Genomic DNA, 24712 nt, shown 5'->3' on the forward strand with positions numbered 1-24712 from the left:
ACGGTCTGATGCGAGTGAATCGATCGTATTTGATCGCGTTCGGATTTTGAACATGTTCAAAGTTCAGATGTGACCAGTCACGACCACCTCGAGTTCGTGCGACCGTCTACAACGACTGCGAGTGCTCGCAAGACACCAAGAGATCGATCGTGCAACAACAAGAAAAAACTGTTGCAGGCAGTCGTAAACTGGTCGGACGTCAATTGTGAAAGGGGCTGAACGGTCGCATACATGCGAATGCAACGGTAGTGGAATGTAGTAAGCCGTAATTTCGATCGGTCTTGCAACAGTCTCATATTATCGCACCCAGTCGCAAGACTGGTCTCTGTAGGTCTCCAGCACATGTGCAAGTGTTGTACGACCTCCAGTCGACTAAATGCGACTATACTTAGTTGTGCCACCTCTCGCACCAAGTCGTACAACGTTGAACAACACTCACACGATGATCGCCCGACCGATGGTACGACCTGTTGCGAGTGAATCAATCGTATTTGATCGCGTTTGGATTTTGAACATGTTCAAAGTTCAGATGCGACCAGTCACGATCACCTCCGACCACCTCGAGTTTGTGCGATCGTCTACAACGACTGCGAGTGCTCGCAAGACACCATAGGATCGATCGTGCAACAACAAGAAAAAACTGTTGCAGGTGGTCGTAAACAGGTCGTACGTCAATTGTGAAAGGGGCTTAAGATATTCCAAGTCTCAATATTAGAATCAAATTCTACTACGTTTTATTCCAAAATCGAGTCGCAGACCAATCGTAAGGTGTGCGGTCGCCTTAACAGAAAAACAAACAAGAAAATCTTCACCAGAAGCCAAGGCGTTTATGTTGAAAGAGAATTCTCATTTATAAAACAAAATATATGTATGTCATAGTTTTATCATTATTGTTACGTTGCTAAGAAGTTTCGTGATAATTACTGAAACGTCAGATCAGTTGATTTGATCGTACGTCTAAGAGGCATAACCTAAGTAAATGTTTGAAGTCCAATTCTGTTTCTAAGTTGCAATTATCATTTCCATTTATTCATATTGGCCATACATTTACATGAGATATGGGAATGTGTAAATTCATGGGAAAATCCGAGGGCCCCGTCTTACAAATAGTTACAAGTGATCAAATCAACCTCAATTCTATGGAAATCCATCATTGTCATAACATTTTCTACAAGGAATTTGAGCAATGTATTTTGTAAACAAAGCGAAACACACTGATTTTTTAAGAAAACAATTAATGTATGAATTTATTTTTTTTTTAATAATAATTTGTACGAACATGCATAATAGATATTGACGTTGCTGGCTTTCCATAGTTGTTGATTGGATCAATCACATGTCTTCGTAAGACGGGGCCCTGATCTGTCACTGTACGTGGCCCGTTAGAGCATCTCAACAAAGAACCGGCCGTTTTGTGTTGTGGGTTTTTTGTCTTGTTGTTTTGTTTCAAAAGTCGTGGTCTAAGGAAAGCGCGGTCAAAACAATATATTGGCTGACGTTTTGGTCAAATAGCATTATAATAATAAACACTTATTTTCATACGTTGACAAACTGTTTTATCTATTTTATATGCATGTATATATATATATATAAACTGTGCCCTTGCATCGAGGTCTTTCGGAGATCTGGACTAATACTATACCAAGTGGATATGATATTATTCACAAAGTCAAAAGATCTTCTAGGTGGTACTGAAAGAACCATAAATATATAAGTCGTTTTCCTGCAGATTCATGAGATTCGCTGTTCGTGCCGGGGCAAGAATCTGGATATTTTTTGTATCGCTCTTTTTAATTTTCTTTTTCTTTTCATTAAAAAAACCCCATACATTTAACTGGAATTGTGTGTAGATACTCCGAGTGCTGTCCGCAAGGGCACCTTACCCCGACTGGCTAGTTGTGACAGCCAGGTACTCCTGAAAAAAACCATGGGTATCTTGGTCGGAGGACGGTCGAAGTAACTCTGTCCACAAGGACACTGCTTCGACCTTTCCTCATACCTTACTACAACTGGGCATTCTGCGACCTTCCTCTGACTTTACTCCGACCAAAACAGCCTACGTCTTGGTCTTAACAAGATCTTTGGAAGTTTAATCCATGCATAATAACATTTTACTCAGATTAGGAACCCACATGTGAACGAGACCTAAGACGTAGGACATAACTAAATGTTTTTAAAGGGCACGTCCATCCCGAAAAAACGTGTATTTGAATAAAAAAAAGAAAGAATTTGAATTAATTCAGCGCCGAAATTTCATTAAGTCTCATGTAAAATTTGAAACGATTGACATTTCAAAATTTCCCTTTACTCACTATTTTTGTTATGACCTATTATATGAAATATAAACTATTTTCTATCTTCTCATTATAAAGTGAAATAAAATTTCCCCCTCTCAACATGCAGCTTTGTGGATGTGCTGCTCAATTGTGGTTTGATAAAGAGTCCCCTTCTTGTCAGATTTGCTAAATTTGAAATACTTCATAATCCATAGAATAAAATACAAAAGAGAAATGGAATGACTTCATCGATCCTTTCTTCTGCATATCTAATTCGTATGATGTGAATAGTCTGTTTTGAAATATGAGCGAAATTTTAAAATGTCTGTCGTATTCCACATCCGATTTCGATGACGGTTTACGCGTTATGCTTGTTTGATCTTTCTTAATGAATTTAAATCCTATGTTGTTGGGATGGACATTCCCGTTAACAACTACCAATATTCAAATTGACGATTCCCAAGTTGTGGAGTTGAACGAGAATGGCGAATTCCTCATTCATGGAATGGATCTTCGATGCATGCTTCAGTTTGTCAAAGTAGTGATAGCGTATGTCGGTCTTTTGATTTCCGAATCGAGAAAAAAATGGCCAGAATCCATAAAGATCCACCTCATCACAGATTTGTATAGCCATTGAAACGAAGTAGAAACCTGTAAATGCAAAAGGGATTTAAAAAAATCAAGAGGAGTCCGTGTGTAGGATCTTATTCAAAACCGGATAACTCTTTTGGTTAAAGTCCATGTACAGGTGTACATTGTATACCTTATTATTCTGTAGTCATGGTAGGTTGCCTGGCATTGCAATAGGCATGTGTTATAACCATAGTAACTTGACTGTAGGAATTATAGTTTGCCTGGCATTTCAGCAGGCTGGATTGTCACAATAAGTAGACAATATGTTAGCAGGAGTGTCGCACTGCAGACTCTTTATGTTACATATTTCTGTTTTTTGTGCAGATATAAGAAAAGCTTAGCCAGCTCACTCTGACAATGGAGGTAAAAAGAATGGAGGGACAACGATATGCAGATAGCTTCCAATTTCTAAAGAAGTACAAAAGAAATACACAGGTGCTATATAACCTTTGGTGGCGACCTGTGATGCCACCAGTTTCATGGAAAAAATGAAAAATGATTTGTGGCGAAAAAATATAGCTGGGATATTTCCATTTAGATTTGAGCACAAACATAGATATTGAACACATGACGAAATATATATCAAAGGTGTATTGTGTCCTTATATAGGGCGAAATATTGACTGATAACAGTTTCAAAATGTGATAAAACTGGATAGTTTGACATTTTTTAAATCAACATTTTACAAAATCCTATACACTTCCATACTTTAAAACGTTGTGATTAGTTTGTTCGAATGTATCAATTTGTGATGCTATGTGTCAGAACTGCGGCCAATCGAGTAATTTCAAATCATATTACAAGAAATATTGCAACATTCATTTTTGCTGTCCCCTGTAAAAGTGAGCAATGTGTCTGTTCATATTATCCGACCAGAAGCAGCGTAAACTAATTATCATTATAAAAGCATGTTTCCTTTTGTAATGCGCGCGAGAAATATGCAATGAAACACATGCGTAACATGTCTTATCATTGCGGCATCAAAGTGGTTATAAAGGGAAATTGTTGGATGGTTCTCCATGTCTTAAAACTACTTGCTCTGACTTTTGATTTTGGAGAACTTCTCTCATTGGGTGTGTTTTCATAACCAAGGAAAAGGGTGTATACCGCTCCACCAGCTAGTGCAGGCAGGTTCCTCTCTTATCAATGCCGAATTGTAAGTTATGTTTATATTATATTTTTGTAATTTGCTTGTGCCATTCGTTTGCTTTATAGCAGGTCTGTTTCCAAGAGGAAAGATGTACTTGTAGTCTGCTCCTTTTGTCACCAAATGACATGTATTTCCTATTTTATCTCCATTCCTCAAAATGATATAGCCCGGGGGGGGGGGGCCACTTCCATTGACGAGTGGATACCATGGGCGACCACGGGGTCTTGAAAAGCACCCTAAACACGTATTTTCCATATTCTGAAAATGCACCCCTTAACAAGTATTGGCGTGTGAAACCCTACCCTTAACAAGTATTGGAAACAAATACTATTGGCAAGTATTCCCAGAACTGAGCCCCTAAACAAGTACAGCGATGTATTTTCCATATTCTGAAAATGCACCCCTTAACAATTATTGGAAACAAAACGATACTCTTAGCAAGTATTCCCTGAAATGAAGCCCTAAACAAGTACAGATATATTTTATTGTTATGTCACGCGTCCGTCGGTCGTCGGTTTTACCTTTAGACACCATTATTTTGGTTTAGTACGGCCCCACCTTCCACACCTCGCGCAAATCGGACTCTAAACACATATAGTGTTGGGGCAAAAAGGACATCCTTTATAAAACATTTTGATTTTGTTTTATCATCCCCGCATATTTAACCCTAAACAATACAAGTTGAATTTTGCTGTTCAAGAAGAAAGTTAAAAAATCTTTCTGTATCATTTACACAAAGCTTTGTTTTACAAATTATGAATACTTTTATGCGATACCACGGGTGAAAGAAAATTGTTCTGAAGGTCTGTTATATTGATGGTATTAGACGGGTCAATATATGGTTTGACCCGGAACAAATTGCAACAAATGATTTTTCAACTGTTTCTGGCAGTATTTGACCTCAGGAATAACATACTAAGAATCTATCAAAATTCGCAAACGGGAAAGTAGTTATTTTCAAGATGGCCACCATTCACTGAAAATTGATATAACTGATTCATTATCCACCCGAAAATCCTAATTCAGTTCATATTCCATGGTCGAGTGGGTAAACAAATTTATTGATACAAGTCAGAGTGTATATTAGCGCTCCGAGGTACCAGGAAAATCCAAGATGGCGCCCAAAATGGCTGCCGTAGGCAAAAAAATCCACAGTTCATCTATTACTTAGGTGGCTTTAATTTGGTTTCTATTCAATGGTTTGAGTGGTGAAGTAGTACATAGGGACAGGTTACAAGGACAGCCAGTGGTTGGGTGTGTCAAAAAATCCACGATGGCTTCCAAAAATTGAGTTTAAAATGGCTGTCAATACTTAAATGGACAAAGCTCATATCATATCCACCTGGGAGATATGATTTTGGTGTCTATACTATGGTTTCAATGGTCAAATAATACATTGGGACAAGTTACAAGGACAGTCAGTGGTCCAGTATGTTAAAAAATCCAAGATGGCTCCCCAAAATGGAGTAAAAAAATGTTGTGGCTACTTAAAAAACCATAAAACCAAAAAAAAACATAGTTTTTTTCAATATCCAGGAATATGATTGTTGTGCCTATACCATGGTTAAATGGGTCAAATAATACATTGGGATAAGTGACAAGGACGATGGGTGATCAAGTCCCAAAGTCCACGGTGGCTTAAAAATGTAAAATAGGACCCCTTTTATCTGCAAATGGACATAGTTCATGTAATATCCGTCAAGGGCATATGATTTTAATGTCTATACCATGGTTTTTTAATTCAGAAAATTAGTAACAAGGACAGTCAGTGGTCCAGTTTGTCAAAAATCCTAGATGGTTTCCAAGTAACGGAGTCTAAAATGACTGCTGTTCCTTTAAAAATGGATATAGTTCATTTAAAATCCACCAAAAAATGTGATTTCGGTGTCAACCACTATGGTTTCACGGTTAAAATAATACGTTTTAACCGGTTACATTGATATGCAGTTGTCCAGTTTTCCTAAAAATCCAAGAGGGTTTTCAAAAAAGGCATCTAAAACGACTCATATCACTCAATAATGGTCACAGTTCTACAATATATATCTGTAAGAAATAATGTTGGTGTCTAAATTGTGGTATGAAGGGTCATATAATACATTCGGACAAGTAACAAAGGTGGTTAGTATTACATTTTGTCAAAAAAATCCATGGTGGATTCTAAAATTTCATCAAAACGGGTGCTGTTACTGACTCATGAAACAATATGAAAACGTGGAAAATGTAGGCACCATGATTATTTCTCACAGGTGGATATTGTTTGAACTATGTCCACTTTTAAGTAACAGCACTCACTTTGGAACCCATTTTGGAAGCCAACTTGGACTTTAAGGCAAAATGGATAAATGCATATCATGGTATCCAGTCCCAAAGTATTTTTGACCCTTGAAACCCTAATGTAGACACCAAAATAATACCCCCAAGTAACAACAGTCATTTAAAACCCCATATTTTAAAGCCATCTTCGATTTTTGGACATACCTGACACCTGACTGTCATTTCAACTTAACCCAATATATTACTTGACCCTTTAAACTCTAGTGTATACACCAAAAGCATACCTCCAAGGTGTATTTATAATAATCTATGTATACTTTTAAGTAACAACTGTCAATTAACACCAGATTTTTTATTTATTTCTGACATACTAGACCACTGACTGTCATTGTAACTTGTCCTCATATTTAATTTGACCCTTGAAACCATATTTTAGACACCGAAATCATATCTAACAGGCGGATATAAAATGAGCTATTCCACTTTTAAGTATCAGCAGCCATTTTAGAATCGATTTTCGGAAGCCATATTGGATTTTTGGTCCTTAAAACTTGTCCTTATGTATCATTTTGACCCTTGAAACCAGTGGTTTAGACACCAAAATCGCATCTCCCACGCCGATATGAAATAAACTATGTCCGCTTTAAAGTGATTGGTTAACATTGGTTTGACTTTTAAAAAAATCTGAGCTAGAAGGTCGCACTTGTCACCTGTGTCTGTGATATGTTACAAAAATGAAGCCCAGAAAAAATTGCGTTCGAAAATAATTATTTAGTGCTTCAAAAATTGAAATATAAGGTGACCGAAAACACCATCTTAATTTCATCCCATACACTTATGTGTACTATTTAGGCGTCAATAAGACGCCTATTTACAAAATCGAGGTTTGCCTTGTAGTTTTAGCTTTTCATTCTCAATAATGGTTGTTTCCAGGGTTTATTAGTTCTAATACATGTACTTGTACACATGTTTCATCTTGGTTTGAGAATTTTTTAAATCGGCTGCTCACAAAGTTAAACAATACCTTTAAGTAACAGCAGACAATTTAGAATCAATTTTTGGAAGCAAACACAGATTTTTTTTGAAATACCAGGCCACTGACTCTCCTTGTAACTTGTCCTAATGTATTTTTAGTTGACCCTTGAAACCAGTGATTTAGACACCAAAACCAGACCACTGATTTTCCTTGTGATTTCCCCAATGTATTATTTGACCCATTTAACCATGGTATACACACCAAAATCATATTTCTGGATATTGAGCAAACTATGTCGGTTTTTTTAAGTAGCAAGAACAGTTTTAGAATCCATTTTTGGAAGCCATTTTGGATTTTTTAACATAATGGACCACTAACTGTCCTTGTCACTTGTCTCTATGTCTTTTTTTGACCATTGAAAACATGGTCGAGGCACAAAAATCATTATGTCCCAGGTAGATATGAAATGAACTATGTCCATTTTAATTATCAACAGTTATTTTAAATTCAATTTTTGGAAGCCATTTTGGATTTTTGGACACTATCTTGGATTTTTCGGACACACCAAACCATTGGCTGTCCTTGTAACTTGTTCCAATGTACTACTTCACCCTTAAAACCGTTGAATAAAAACCAAACTAAAGCCACTTAGATGAATTGCGGGTTTTCAGCCTACGGCAGCCATTTTGTGCGACATCTTGGATTTTCCAGGTACACTGGAGGGCTTATAATTCACCCTAACTTGTATAACAATTTGTTACCCCCTAGACCATGGAATATGAATCGAAATAGGATTCTATGGTGGATAATGAGTCAGTTGTATCAATTTTCAGTGAATGGCATCTTGGACGCCATCTTGAAAATAACCACTTTCCCGGATGCAGATTTTGGTAGATTTTTAGTATGTTATTCCTGAGGTCAAATAGTACAAAAAGCTGTTGAAAAATCATTTGTTGCAATTAGTTCCGGGTAGGGGTATTTTTGGTCGTATATTGACCCGTCTATATAGATTTTATCTACGATCGAGTCAGAGAGATAACTATAACAGATATCTCAACTGTTACGTATTTTCTTGATTATCAAAAAACTCATGCTAAAAGAAGCTTGTTATTTATATACTTGTATAATGAATATGAAAGCTTATTTTAGATAAGCTGATATATTTTGGTAAATAGAATAGTGTTAGGGCCTTTGCTGTAAGACGGCTGTCAACTTAGGGTCAACTATGTCAGCCTAGGGCCTACCCTCTATGTCAATGTCATTCAAGGGGAATGACATGCACTTAAGTCAGTGAGCTACTGTTCGTCAGATTCGACCGTAATTATTCCTATAGTTGATGCTAGAACTCCAAAGCTTCAACTGAACTCTGATTCGTCATTCTTCAAGGACACGTGTGTTTGCACTCATGACGTCTTCATCGTCCCATACTTGTTCCTCATCTTAGTCGTCGTCGATCATCGTCATACTTGTTCTTCATCGTAATCGGCCATCCTCGTAGTCGTCGTTGATCGTCGTTCTCTTCCGTCTTCAAACTCCACATTTTTTGCTAATAAGTAATATAATTTCAAGGCCTTATCAGATCAATCTGCTCCCCTAAACTTGGAAAATCGATTGTTTATACTCCTTCTCTTATGCATATACTCATTTCATAAGTTATATATGCAAAGTTTTATTGATTATTAATTTGCCTTACGCCGTCCGCAGGGCGAGTCGAAACAGCCGATTTTGTCTAATTCTAGACAACAGCCTGAAACAGACATCGCGATTTCACCATTGAAACGGCTATTTTCGACTCGCCGTACGGCCGGCCGATGTGGAGGAAACTGCAACTGCGCATTACCTGTTGAATGTCTTGAATGCAGTGCACCAGCGGCTCCCCAGAATTTGGAAAGGGAAATGAAGTGTGCTGGATTCATGCATGTCATCTGAGGTCGCTTCGATTTGACCACAGACATTGCCTTCATCGAACGAGCCAGGCTCCCGCCTGTGCCGAAGCAGGGTATGCTTAAGATCCCACTGTATTTTGAAACGTCGGCATTAAAAGCTTTGTGTGACTTTGCTGATTGCAGATTTTGAAATCTGTTTGCAGATACAAAAGAAATTGACAGATTGAACATGAATAGGAAAGCGTCATCAATAATTATATCAGATATTTATCTACAAACATGAAAGTAAATGCAGAATAAAGGGAAATGGGTTGGAATCCTTAACATTATGACCATTTTAAACGAATGATTTAAAGTAATTTCTACGTTCTAATTTGGACGTGTTTTTTTTTTTGGGGGGGGGAGGGGGTCGACATTTCGCCAATGCGCGTTGCTACAACAAAAAACGGAAAAGGACTGTGCAAAAATGAAATGACAAAGTGAAATACGAGCAGAGGAAAGAATGGTGCATAATTGATTACACAACACAGAGAAATGAATACTAATGACGACGACGATGATGATGATAAAACAATGATAATGATAGGACGATGATGATGGTCATACTATGACGATGATAGTGGTGATGGTGATAATGGCGAAGTAGACGATGACGATAATGATGATGATGATGACGATGATGATAATTATGATACTGATGATGATGACGATGACGATGATAATTATGATACTGATGATACTGATGATGATGACGATAGAAACATTAGCACCTTGGTCTTTATTACTTGGGGGTCTTACCTTGTACGTAAAATGCTGGGGTTCATGGAAACATAATTATTTTTCATCCCAGCATCTACTTTGAACGGTTTGAGCGGAGCCATGTTACATCTGTATACCAAAAGGATTAAAAGGAAAAGTTATGTGAAGACCTGGCGCCCGTAACAAAAAAAAAAATTCGAAATAATTAAAAATCTACGATTTATTCCACTGATTAATCTGTACAATCCATCGTGAAAATCAAGTGTTCGACCGATCGCTTACCTTTGTGTTGCGGAACCCAGTAGTGGCTTAGACATTAGGGACTTTTTGCTCTTGAACGCAGGACGGATTTAAGAACAGTGTATCGAAAATGCCAGTCGAATGACAGCGAATAGGTAAAGGGTTTTTGTCACAAATTGATAAGCCGGAACAGCAGTTTCATTGAAAACTTCGGAGCTGACGAAAAAAACATGCAAATACGTCGGGTCGTTTGTCAAGAGTTTGTCACGACGAAACTGCTGTTTTGATTAACCAACATTCGACGAAAAAAATCTCGGTTCTTTTTCATGGAAGGCGTTTGGCAATGCATTTTCTTTGTTCTTGAATCAATCGTGCGCTGAGGAGCGACAATTCCCGACTAAAACTTACGTCTGAAAACCAACAAGACTCATAAGACAAACAATTTGAGAGGTCAAAGCAAAATAAAATCATGGTTTGGGATTTGCTCAATTTCCCACCCAGACCAGTCACACTTCAATGTACCGTTTGGGAGGTTTGTTCTGGAATAACTCTAATAATCTTTTTTGTCTCGAATTAAGAATTTATCTTAAGGCCCAGTCCCACTGCACTTATTGATGTAAAACGTAAAAAGGAAAACTGTCATCCGTTGGAAAGCGCTATGTATCTGTTGTGTACTCATTGCATACGTGTTACATACGCTCTATCCATCGGGCATCCGTCCACTATGATTTCATCCGCGTAAAAGGTTTTGAGCTGCACAAAACTTATAGAACGGATGGATTTTTCACCGGTACAAATTAAATCCGCAACATATACGAGCAGCTAACGTTCCATGTCCGTTATCATCCGTTAAACTTCCGCTGCATCCTCTAGGCATCCTCACAACTCATATCCACTGAAGCTTAACAACTGAAAGAGGGAGGAAAGATAAGGTACATGGAACGTACATCGTTAGTAGCAAGTATGTAAGCGTATGCATCTCGTAAATACAGTATTCAAAACCCCCGGTAACCCATTCGGAGCTGTCATCCACTTCCATCCGTTTTCACCCGCAAGTTTTCTGATGAACAACGGTTACCGTTTAACATCCGCGCTACATACTACACACGTCCGTTCTTTTCCGTTATGTTTTCGCTAACTTTTTCTATTGCTGGAGAGGATGAAAACGGATGGAGCCACCTGCTAAACTTTGCTCGTCCGCTGTGTCCTTTATGAATACGTTTTGTATCCGTCGGCCAGTGAGACCAGGCCTTAAGTGGAACGCCTCTGTGCATTACGCGATCAAATATAGCAGCAGTGCTGACCTTGGAAACAATTAAGATAAATAATATTTGTCAAAAAATGATTTAAAAAACATTTGGGATGAAAAAAGAGCAAGGTGAACAAAGAAACTAAATCATGCTTGATGTTATACACTCCCAACAGATTTGCCGTTACTTGTCCTATCTTTATGGACCCTTTCTTTTCAGTGGAAATACTCTTGTAGAAATATTTCATTAATACTTTAAGCTTCATTCATTTCATCGAGGATACTGATTTCGGAGACAAAATAATAAATTGATTTACCTTATGACGTAATCATGCTTATCAATATTTTTTCCGCATCCACTATTTCGCAACGAACCACTATTTCCCACAACAGCACACGAGCGGTACCTCTTTCCATTCGGTAGATTTATTGGATCAGTCTAAATTTAGATATAAAAGACGATAAAGCATTGTGATCAATTACTGTGAAAAAAATGTTCGACGGCACCTTGGTTCTAACGGCAATTTTATATCTGTATGTACATGTATGTATACAGTACCAGTCAAAAGTTTGGGTACACCTGCAATCAGAACTGATTTTTGTTTTATAATCATATACAATGTATTCACCTATGCTCTTCAAACACAGTGACAATTTAGTATCAAAATAAAGGGTTATTCTCAGGCTCCAAACTGACTTTATTTTGAAGATGAAAAATCGTTTCAGAAAGCGCAAAGGCATGTCCAAGACCCCTCTCAAACTGTCAATTAAAGTCAAATGAGGATTTTTGTCATTTTGTGATTTTAGGGTTGACACTGTGCGTTTCATAATATTTGATTGGATTTTAGTGAAGAATCTTTCAATATTTATTTGATCAGTAAACAATAAACATCACTTCTCAAGCAAACTAAGATACCCTCGTGCTAAAATAAATGAACATTTTCATATTTTCAAAAGTTACCGGTCAAAAGTTTACTGTCTCCTTTATTTTATTATTTTCTTATATTTTATCTTTGATAATTCAATTAAACCATTCAGAATGTTCCTGAAGTTATAAGCATATGTTTTCGATGAATACAAAAAAAAAATTGTGATAATTGATATTGAGACGTACATACATGGTGCCCTCTTGTGGATTAGATGTTACCAATTACACGGAAATGACATATGTGGGATTAAAGTAGCGATCGCTTGTAATCGGTTCACACTCGATATCAATTGGAATCATCAATTGATTTTGAACTGAATGATTTAATAAAAAATTATTACAAAACACAAAAAAATACGAACCGGACCGCGGAATTTAAGTGAGTCCAACGACGACGCACCGTAGTAAACGTAGGAGCCTATACTACGATTTACCTCAGGTTGTTCGTATAGGCTCCACTACACTTCACTACCGCTACCCTCCGATCCACCTATCCGAACCATCGGGAAACAAAAATTATCTCTCAAAAACCAATGACAAACTGTGGCACTTTATTGTAAAAAAAGGCAACGTATCATGACAAAAAAAAACATCGAGCGTACTCTACAGTGACTAAACTTACTATTGGGCACATGCTCGCTCCTTGCCCTTTTATGTAAACGTCTCAAAATCGGTGATTTGAAGCCGGTTCGCAGTACCCAACACGTATCAATTCACCGCCGAATCCAAAATGAAAAACGCGAATTGCGCACGGGTCGTTTTGAGAGATAATATTTGTTCCCCGATGGTTCGGACAGGTGGAGCGGAGAGTAGTGGCAGCACTAGCGTACCTACGGGGGTGGCAAGGGGGGCAGTCTGCCCCCCGCCCCCTGACGAGCCACAACCTATGCAAAGGACGTATCCCTGCCCCCCTGACGAGCTTGAAAGACCTTTTTTGCCCCCCCCCCCCTGACGAGCTTGAAGACCTTTATTGCCCCCCCCCCCCCCTGACGAGCTTGAAGACTTTTTTTTTTTTTTGGCTTGTCAATTTTTTTTCTGGTACGAAATCCTTTATTTGTGATTGAAGACCTTTTTGGGGGGGCTTGTCAATTTTTTGGCGGACGGTTTTGCCCCCCTGTGAAAAATCCTAGTTACGCCACTGAGCGGCAGTGAAGCGTAGAGGAGCCTAACCGAACCATCGCCTGAGGTAACTGTGAGTATACGACTTAGGTTTAACGTTAGATCTAACGTTAGCCCTTCTTCACTTCAGTTACTAAAATGGAGCCTAGATTTATGTAACGTAGACAGTAATAAACGTCATTTCGGAGATTCTGGGAATATATTTAGCAATTTCTGGATATGTATCGTTGAGTGCAGCCAACGTAGTTTAGCAGATAGAGACTGAGGCTATTAGCTTAAGAGTTTTTGATTTGGTCTAACGTTAACGTCAAAGATTTGTGGTAATGTCTGATGAGCAATGTAAAAATAAGATCAGCTTTTGGAAGATAAAATTGGGTAAGTAGATTTAGATTTAGGCCTAACTTTATACCTAGATCTAGGCCTATAAGTTAGGTCTAACTTTTTAACGTGTTAACAAGTTAGATGTAGACCTAACTTTAGTCTTTAAAAAAGTTAGAGAAATCTAACGTTAAATCTTGTTAACGACAGCGTAAGTTAGTGCTGAACGAAACATTAGTTAGATTTGGTCTGGGACCTAATTCGAAAGATCAGGCCCATCACCAACAGTAAAACCGTAAATAAGTCTGAATTGGCTAAATCTAGATCTAACAGATCTAGTCATGTTATCCCATCCCCAATTGGCCAATTGGATCAGAATCTGCACCTGATCATGGCTCAACATGCATTATCGGTCTGCTTTGGGTCCTGGACCGGACTCTAACTTAGATCTAGGCCAAAACAAACTTGATTTTGATTGGATAAGGGTCATTCACTGCATTGGACTAACGTTATTTATACCAGTTCCATTAGCCATTGTGAATATCATATTCATAAACAACTGAGCTACTGCACGCATCGTAGACCTAACTTTAGATCTATTTCATCATTCAAGGCTATCTAATGCATGTATATACAGTAACATATATTGACTGATGGGGTGTGTGAAAAACATTCTTTGCACCGCCGAAAGAATTTATATTTTCCCTCGCGATCATATTTTCCCCCAGCTATGACCCCTCGGCCTCGGGGAAAATATAAATCTGGCGGTCCAAAGAATGTTTGTATTACACACCCCATCAGTCGATATCTGTATAATAACCCATTCACCAGCCTACTGAAAAGTCCTCACGGACATGGTGGCGTTTTTCACCAATAGCGTATTTAGCATCCACTTTGCAGACGCATTCTGCAACGTTCATAGTCTATTGAAAATGCCCGTCAAAATCACAATGAACAGATTAGACAGGTCATTGTCGATAGTTGGTGACCAACCGGGATAGCACATCGTAAGATTGGGACCGGACAAACAAATGCAAAAACAAATATGTCGTTTGTCCAGAGTCCAGGACAACACTGCTATTTTGATTCACCGATTTTCGACAAAGACTGTTTATATGAAAGGGTTTTGTTAATAGAGTCTCTTAGTTATAAAAAGCGTCTGCGAAGGGAGTGCTTAAAATGTTACATTACACTGTCATGTGCAAAAACCTGTATACGGCTAATTGAGTCTGTGTATGAGCTTTTTTTTATTTTGTCTGTATGGTAAACACGAAATGAGTACTCTATGTACATGTACGACTATATAGATGCCCTACTTCAAAGAAAAGGGAAACCAAAATTCATTGACGTCAAATGACCATTTACCTCGACTATGGAGCATCATTTGTGATATACAATAATCATATCGCGCAAGTATTAGTGTGATATTGGTTTAATGTTCTCAAAATAATGTACATATATACAAAAATGTATTTAAAGTTAACTGGTATCAAATGATCTTTGGCCTTCAACAGATGACCTTACATTATATTATGTTCATGTAACCTTGGATTCTATACACCTTTATTGACCCCAGACGACTTTTGACTTTAATATTGACCTTAAGTTGCTTTCATCATTTTGGCGATACTTGATAATCGTATGTTAGACCTCGGGAGAATATTGACCTATACTTTCAAAACTTTATTAATAAAAACTTCAATATATATATACAGTAGAAATCAACGAAATCAAATCTTAACCCTAGCTTGGTTACCTTTTTGTGGATGATACCATAACATGATCAACGTTCACTGATTCCAAATGACCTTTGACCTTAATCATGTGACCTGAACCGCGTTCTATTTGATCAGTGGGACTTGGTTACTATTATTCCGATTTTTCATGAAATAGATCCTGAAACTTCCCAAACTGATATGGTATTTAAAAAAAACTTCTACAGTTGGTGTGAATGCTTGAGGTTTGATGTTGACGACACATCGTCGCCATCGTAAAGTTCTTGTGTATGGATTCGGCTATACAGACAAAAGGTCGACATAAACAAATATCTTATCTGCTTTTGTTGAAATATGGATACACAGCTCATTTATTTTGAACGGGTCATTTTTTAGTTGATTATATGCTACATTAAATTCATCTTGATGGGAAAATGAAAAACTAATCATCCAATTAATTTCTCTCCATAGTGGATAAAAGCCATTACCTTTCCTTTTAAACCGTTCTAAGTGTTGAGCATTTTGAAAGAATCTATTTTTAGGTACATGGTGATACATATAGTTATAATGATAATAAAAAGAAATAATGCTAATAATTGGCTCAGTCGGTAAAGCGTCTGCCCGTCGAACCGAAGATCGTGGGTTCGAGTCCACCCCGGGCGGATGACTGAAGCCAGTGCGTTGTGTGTAAGCGTCTCTCCCCTGTTTCATAGATGCAGGTTATGTTATAAACAGTGGAAAACACTCCGTCCCTCGGATAGGACGTTAAATGGAGGCCCCGTGTTGAGGAGAATCACCACCTTTGCACGTTAAGAACCCACTGCACTATTCGAATAAGAGTAGGGGGAAACCCCGGTGTAGTGGTCCACCTGCATTCGCCAACCAGTTATCGGGAGGAGAGACCTGCGGGTCACAGTTCTGTGTGCGTGCCCTTCTTGGCGACCCAGATTGGCTGGCTCCTCCAATGCGCCTTTAAATGTCTTTGACAGATACATGGCGCTATACAAATGCTGTGCATCATCATCATCATAATGATAAGATAATATATATATATATATATATATATATATATATAGCGCCATCTGATCTTGAAATGCTTTATTCCCAGGCGCATGAGTGATGACGTCACAAAAATCTTTTTTTCGTATGTCAGTGTTTTTATTTCATATTTTGGTAGAGCATGATGAAAACCTCCCTCTACCAAAACTTGGTGGGAATCGGTCCATGGGGGCCTTAGATATGACCTCATAAATACATAATTAGCATCATTTCAGTCAGTGTATTATTTGCCTGGTTCCTAACTGTAACATTGACTTCAATAGGGCTAATTATGTATTCATGAGGTCATATCTAAGGCCCCCATGGACCGATTCCCACCAAATTTGGTTGTGTGGGTTTTACGTAATGCTCTTCTAAAATATGGTATCAAAAATGCAAGCATTGAAAATGTGTGACCTTGAACTTCGGCACTCTATCATTTCTATTATTACTACTCCAGTTTCATCTCGGCTCAAGTTGACTTCTAGCGCTCAGTGTAGAAAAGTTATACAAATTACATGATTATCGCGAATTTTCATCATTCGTATTAACCCTGCATCCAAAGCAAACATTAAACATGTTAAATGTCTCAGGATATGGTAACATCTGTGTGTGGTAGATAAACGTATTCTTACCTTTGGAAATGATTCAAACAGCTCAGGAGTAATTCTTACTCTGCTTTTACTGTCGACTAATCTTACACTTTCATTTATTTTGGTGTTCCTTTGATGGAGAATAATCGTTGTACTATCGTTTAAAGTCGATTGGAATCTCGCAAACTCTTGTCTGTAAAAAGAAGTGAAGAATGAAAAAGGGTACATTTCTATGTACTTTGCAGTTTTCTCTGTTAACATATCAACTGAAGGCCCTAGGTTTAGGTTTTTATTTGACAGAATTTTTAAAAAAATGAAGGAAAATGACACCTTTAAACTAATGTAATTATGATGGAGACACGCAGGCAATCCTTAAAAATTCGATATTCTTGTTGCGCATCACAAGTTGACTTTATAGCAGGTGCATATAAACATCATATATGTGTGTATATATATATATATATATATACATATATATATATATATATATATATATATATATATATATATATATATATATATATATATACATGTAGCGGGGTGCCCCTTTTTAGCGGCAGGTTATCCACCCTTTTTTCATGGTTAATGCTGCAGTAACATTTCTCCTACTGCGGCCGTACGGTGAGTCAATTTAAAACAGCCGTTTAATGCATTTTTATTCAAACCACCTATAAGAAGTTGGTACAAAAATGTTAAAACGGCTGTATGTTTTGGATTCGCCGTAGGTCCGCCGTAGGCATGGTATAGGGGAAATGAGATATTTCCAAAGACAGCCCAAATTGTATTGCACTGTTAGAAAAAAACTTTCTTCTCCAGCCCAACAATCATTGTTGCCCCCATCCTATCTACGCTGTAACTCAAAGCTGATACGAACCAGAAACTTTAATAGCCCCATCTCAAGTCCTCAACTATTCATATGAGGTCAAGTTCATTACCCATAATGCAATATTGTGAGCCATTTAATCTTCTAAATAAAGATCCACTGGAAAGAAAAAAAAAATACAAAATCTTTCTATTCATTCACTTCGCAATGATCATGTTACCAAGTAACAAAAAAAAACAGGTAGGCGTAATTTTCCTCTCAAAAACAATTTCTCCATTTCTCGTTTATTTGAATAAAAAGAGAAAAATCCAACAAGCATAACACTGAAAATCGGATGTAAAATAAGAAAGTTATGACATTTCAAAGTTTTGCTTCATTTCACAAAACAGTTATTTGCACTTCCTGGTCTGCATGCAAATGAGGAGACTGATGACATCATCCACTCATTTTTTCTTTTGTATTTTATTATATGAAATATTCTCATTTTCTCCTCATTGTTAATTGAAACAATGATTAACTCCTCCCTGAACATGTGGAATTAGCATTGTTTAATATTATATGGTTTAATCAAGTCGGTTCTTATTGTCAAATCTCTGTAAAAAAGAAACATTGTATAATTCAAACACATTATGAAAGATTTTTGCCTAAATGGGACAGAAAATCGTGTACAACTCTTGAACGCACGCACAGGTCACGGAGTGACCCTGAGTGCTAACAGCTGACTGTGTTACAACTTGGGGAGTGATACATTTTTTTATAATAGGGGTGATCATACTCACTGGAGGGACTTTAATTCACTTATAACAAAGAAATGTTAACTTCAGTACTCATGTTGAATGCTCTGATGAAAATTATTTGAGTTTCACGTTCATTTGAACGAGAGGACAAGATTATATACATCCAGTGCATTATGCGTGAATCATACTACCATTGCGACCCCTGATGGTTTAGGCATGACGATCCTGAGTGACGTCACCGATAGAGACAGAGATAGATATCCAATGGGGAAATTGCTTTCATTTTCGTAAAATATACATTCCATTCTTCAATAAATCTTTCACCCCGTCGTTAAAAGCCCATTCATTCTCGAGCAATGGAGAAATGAATACAGAGTGTCTCAAAGTTTGTGTGAAAAAAGGTGCATTTTCCATAGAGCTTCTGCCAAAAAGCAATGCGTAAGGGAAAGATAAGTCCCAAAACACGAATAGATGAGTTAATCAAATGGGATGAATCATGAAAATCAGTGAAATATAGTTTCTCTTGTCCTCATTACTGAACGCCCCGACTTGATACGATTGATTTTTCCCCCTCTCCTTCAACTTTTAAGAAAAAGGGTGCATATTTCCACAGAAAAACCATGTGTTATATCGACGGACGCCCGTGCGTACGAGCAGGAGGAAGCCAAATGTCTCGTATTTTTCATAAAAGAAAAAGTGAGTGAGGGGCATCATCGACTGTTTCACTTGCATGTCATCGAGTTGTGCATATCACTGTTTTGTGAAAAATAAGCGAAACTTTAAAATAACTTTTATAACTTTCTTATTTTACATCCGATTTTGATGAAATGTTTAGTCTATCTATTCAAATCAACGTTTTTCTAGTGTGGACTTGACCTTTAATTATAGAAAACTCCGCTTCCTGTCCCTCCGAAATTATTCAAATTCCGTTTCCCTACGCAATTACCCATAATGCAATTTCGTATTTTACTTATTTACACATTTTTTTCCAGATCCACTTGAAATATTCCAACCCACGTCGGGATGATCATGTTAACAAGTAGCAAAACCGGTACTTTTCTTTAAAGGACAAGTCCACCACAAGAAAAAAAAATTTTGAATGAAAAAGAGAAAAATCCAACAAGCATAGCACTGAAAATTCAATCAAAATCGGACATAAAATAAGATTATGACATTTTAAAGTTTTGCTTAATTTTACAAAACGGTTTATGCACATCCCGGTCGGTAACCAAATGACGGGTCTGATGACGTCACCACTCACTATTTTTTGTATTTTATTATATTAGATAAAATTCTTATTTTCTCCTCATTGTCCTGTGAAACAGATATTTCTTTTCACTGAACATGTGGAATTACCCGCATACATTCTTAATTCCGAAGCTTCGTTATTCCGAAGGTTCGGACATTCCGAAGGATCGTTATTCCGAAGGTTCGTATTTCCGAAGGTTCGTAAGTCCGAAAACGAAACAAGGTTCGTAATTCCTAAGGTTCGTTAGTCCGAAAACGAAGTGAGGTTCGTAATTCCGAAGGTTCGTTAATCCGAAAACGAAATGAGGTTCGTAATTCCGAAGGTTCGTTAGTCCGAAAACGAAATGATTAACGAACCTTATTTCGTTTTCGGACTAACGAACCTTCGGAACAACGAACCTTATTTCGTTTTCCCATTTGCTTATCACTGAGTTCTGCATATAAATGTTTTGTGAAAAAATAACCGAAACTTTAAAATGCCATAACTTGTTTATTCTACATACGAGTTTGATAACAAATTTTCAGCATTATGCTTGTTTGATTTTTTCTATTGACATGATTGATTCAAATCAACATTTTTCTGGGTGGACTTGACCTTTGATGGTTCCGAAAAATCGGTTAAAAACTTACCTCAGCGTATCTGCATTGACTTTATTTGCTTTCCAATCTTTCTTCAATAATTGTTCATAAAGATATAGAAGTTGGTCATCCACATCTTTGAAGTTCCAAATTTTCCTTAACAAAGAACTGTTGCTTTCTCTAAAATCGACGAGAAGTATACGTAGATAATACAGATAAGAAGAGAAATTTTAAGAAAACGTGGATATATTTGGTAAAAGCATGATAATGATATTAACAATAGTTAGTATTAATGATAATAAACAAAATAGCATTATCCTAAGTTTCAATTATATTTCATGTTTCTATAGCGCTTTTTCACAAGATATACAAAGCGCTTTATATTCTAAAGTGAAATTATTGTTGTCTTTATGGCATCAGTAATAAATTTAATGATAATAATATTTAGTAATAGGTAAACATATAGAAGTGAAAATTACTGATAGTGATAATAAATTTTACGACTGGTACTTAATAATAAGTAGGAAATATTTCAATTATAATCGTTACTATTTGATATTATTTTCTTTATCGTCAATACACTTAAAATATTTCGCTAAAAAATTAACACAATATAATCTTGGTGATAATGAAAATGGAGTTATTAAAACAAATTGCGACTGATACTTAATAGTTATCATAAATGTTTTGTGTAAGACCTGTCATTATCATCTTTATCGCCATTACAATCATTCTTATTCCCTTATCATCGTTAACTTAAACGTAATTTTAATTGTAAATCAAAAGTATTGTGCACCAGTGCCGCCAACTTCTATTCAGTAGCGTATTTTTGCAATCAGATCGCAGACACTTTCTACATCGCACTAAGTCTTTTGAAAATGCAAATCAAATCACAATGGACAATTGACAGGGTTTATTTTTTGGGGAGGCTGTTTTTTTTTTGTGTTTTTTCAAAAGTTGGTGGACCGGGATAGCAGATCGTCCTAAGATTCGCACCGGATGAAAAATAACTGCAAATATGTCGTTTGTCTTGAGTCTATATGCTTTTCACACTGCATTTCCTTAACCCCATACTGTATCCTTAACCCCGGACTATCCTTAACCCCATACTATCTTTTTTTTTCGATTCACACTGTCTTTCTTAACCCCATACTATCTGCTCAGCCGGGGTTAATGCCTTAACCCCGGACTATCCCTCAGCTCATGAATAATGATGATTTTACCATACAGAGCGTGATAAACGTGCAATTCGACTTCTGTGATTGGCTAATGCTTAGCCCCACTTTCCTTAGCCCTGTTTCGTTTTCACACTGCATCTCTTAGCACCGCAATTGTGGTGTTAGCACCACAATAAGCCGGCTAACCCTGCTTTTTTGCAGGGCCAGATAGTACCGTACTATTTACCGTGCTAGCCCACTTTGCTAAAACGAAGTGTGAAAACGAAGTGGGCTAAGCTTTACCCCGGGAAATTGGTGGGGCGAAGACCCCCCCCCCCCCCCCTTAGCCCCACCAATTTCCCGGGGTTAAGGAAAAAAGTGCAGTGTGAAAAGCATATTAGGGACAAGAGTTGCTATTGATCCGATCAATGACAGCAACACTTACATCTTTAATGAATATCGTTTACTCAAAATGTTTTTTAGAAGTGATATATAGTCATACATTCATCGTTGTCTCGATAATTTGGTGTGTTCCCTTTTGTTTAAAAACGACATTGTAAAAAATTATGTATGAAAGATTGTGACAATGATGGAATTAAATATAGTTAAGATCAATCAGATCGATCACAACTCTTTGCAAGACGGGGGCCAGGATGACACTGTTATTCTGATTCACCAATCTTCAATAAAGGCTGTTCTGTCATTGAGGGGCTTTTGACAAAAAATGTCTGCCTTATAGAGAGCGTCTGGGTAGTGGTTGCAAAGGTTCCCTAAAGGCCACCGCATACCTTACGACTGTTCGCGATCTGATTTTGGAACAAATCGCAATTTGCTCATTTTCTAAAAATGTGAATGGAACATATCATTTTATTTGAGGTTTAAATTTATTGAAAGTATACTAATATAACTGTTTTGAAAGATTGCAAGCCTTTATTTCAGAGTCAAGGCCAAATAAGTTTAAAATCGTAGCCAATCGTACGACTGCTATGACTTCGTTACGACTAGATATTAAATTCGCTTTTTTTTTCTAAGAAGGATGATAGCATAGTCACATATTTGAACATATGTATTCGTACGATGATTTAGAACATTACACAGTAAGATATTCCAAGTGTTAGCATCAAAGATATTATCAGTGTTAGCATCAGATTCTACTACATTTTATTCTGAAATCGGGTCGCTGACCAATTGTAAGGTGTGCGGTCGCCTTCATACATACGTAGTGACTCCCTTTATAGAGTTTAGGAGGTGACTCTCCTTGTTAGGTGCTTGGTCCAGTGATTCGTTCCGCGGCGGCTCCGTTGCGTTCAGATTTTCATAATCCAAGACTTCAAAACATCGACTGTGTGCAAAACGGAGGAAAATTCATCAGTAAACAAAAGTTTTTTAAGGGCATTTGGAGATACAAACATATTTTTATCGCCATGATAAACATTGAGAGTGTATTCTTAATATATACCTTTTGATAATTTCCAATAATTTACAGAGGTAATTGGTCTGTAGTTTTATACGTGTACAAAAAAATGTTTTAGACGGAAAGTATTATGTTTCAAGATGGAAGATATTTGTTTTGCTCCTTGGTAACGTATGATAAGGCCATACTGAGTAGTGAATTGATGTGTTACCATTCAAGTGGGTCTATATTGCAAGACTCCACTGCTCAGAATTTTTAGGTTAGGAACCTGGTCAGATTTTGGTTGAGGAATTGAAGTGATGTTATACCGACAAGCTGCTCGTTCTTATTTGTTTTTTAACTTGAGTACCATGGGAAAAAAATATGATAAATATGTAAAATTGACGACCCTTAAACATCTGAAACGCAAATAAAAGCAATCACTGAGTTTTCACCTCTTCCTATTTGTTGACACGACATTTGCTCCTGCGACATTTACCCCGATCTTAATATCTGAGAAGGAATTGGATTAGGATTGTAATATAGTTTTTGGTTCAGAAAAAATGTTAAGATTAGGATTAGGGTGTTAGCTTAGACATTAGATGTTACAGTTGTGCTCAAAAATTACAAAATGCACTCCATTCACTCTTTCATGCTAAGTGGGGAATGTACATAACAACACTCCAATGTTCAGCGAGCCCAGAGAAACAAACTTTAGTGAATGTAATATTTTACCACCTGAAATTACATCTAAATACTAGTATCCAAAACATTGCAAAACTAGAACACCTATAATATTCAATTTCTGGCGAGGTTCACTTCCTTTGAGCACCACTGTATCTTTTGCTTAACGTACAGATTTTCCATCGGAGCAATTGCCGCCGGAGCAAATGTCATGGAACTTCAAATTTTGACTACCACTATGTGCATGCCCCGGAAGTGACCCAGGCGACGTGTCAACGACGACTCTATGTGCTTAGCAACATTTTCCATAGCAACGATTTTTTTTTTCTTTTCATAGTTCAGATAACTGCAATATACACCCAAAGAATTGTGCGATATACACAAAAAGTGCACAAAAATGCACAAATATACACAAAGAAGTCGAATTCTGGCCAATTGATTCCTCATGTCAACAACATTTTCATTGGCAGAGCCAATGAGGACCATAGCAACGGATGCTAGGTTACACATTTTTTTTCAGTTCAGTAGACCTGCAGTTTTCATTTCACTTTTTTATTTTTTTCACGTTTTCAACAAAAGAACAAGATTCATACATACTTTATGAAAATTAATAATGTAATTAGAATGCATGTAATGTAAGTTTTCTGTTATAAGTTTGAAACCAAAATTAATTAATACTCAATTTAATATTAAACTATCACGGTGAAAATAATAATGTTTGTCTGGGAAAAAGAGATGTTTCTCTCCATTTTTCCCAGTACCGATTTCATATCTGGTATGTTTTTCATGATTAGAATTTCTATGAACCATATGTTTCTCTACCAAAGGCCATACGAACAAACAGCCTTAATACTCCCATGTCAAGTCCTCAACTACTCATATCTGGCGAGCGTTTCATCAACGTTTTTGTCCGACGAGTTGTCAGATCTGACAAGTT

At 37.1% G+C, this 24712-nt stretch overlaps 1 protein-coding gene across 1 annotated transcript; it reads right to left on the reverse strand.

Annotated features, from left to right (window-relative positions):
- Nucleotides 1-834: 834 nt before the first annotated feature.
- Nucleotides 835-23035, reverse strand: LOC129282752 (alpha-N-acetylneuraminide alpha-2,8-sialyltransferase-like). The gene is made up of 7 exons (XM_064113886.1): nt 22918-23035; nt 20593-20721; nt 17197-17347; nt 11761-11882; nt 9994-10083; nt 9150-9388; nt 835-2927 (listed from the first exon to the last, which is right to left on the reverse strand). Exons 5-7 carry the CDS (start codon nt 10074-10076, stop codon nt 2704-2706), a joined length of 546 nt encoding a protein of 181 aa, XP_063969956.1. The 5' UTR covers nt 10077-10083; nt 11761-11882; nt 17197-17347; nt 20593-20721; nt 22918-23035; the 3' UTR covers nt 835-2703.
- Between the last annotated feature and the right edge of the window lie 1677 nt (nt 23036-24712).

The sequence above is a fragment of the Lytechinus pictus genome, chromosome 19, assembly GCF_037042905.1.
Source record: "Lytechinus pictus isolate F3 Inbred chromosome 19, Lp3.0, whole genome shotgun sequence".
Lineage (NCBI taxonomy): Eukaryota > Metazoa > Echinodermata > Echinoidea > Temnopleuroida > Toxopneustidae > Lytechinus > Lytechinus pictus.

Excerpts from the sequence above, each read along its gene's own strand:
- LOC129282752 (XM_064113886.1), bottom strand. The coding sequence starts at position 10,076 with ATGGCTCCGCTCAAACCGTTCAAAGTAGATGCTGGGATGAAAAATAAT. Across the intron at positions 9,389-9,993 it reads CCCAGCATTTTACGTACAAG|ATTTCAAAATCTGCAATCAG; the intron begins GTAAGACCCCCA and ends ATCTGCAAACAG. Across the intron at positions 2,928-9,149 it reads GCATTCAAGACATTCAACAG|GTTTCTACTTCGTTTCAATG; the intron begins GTAATGCGCAGT and ends TTGCATTTACAG.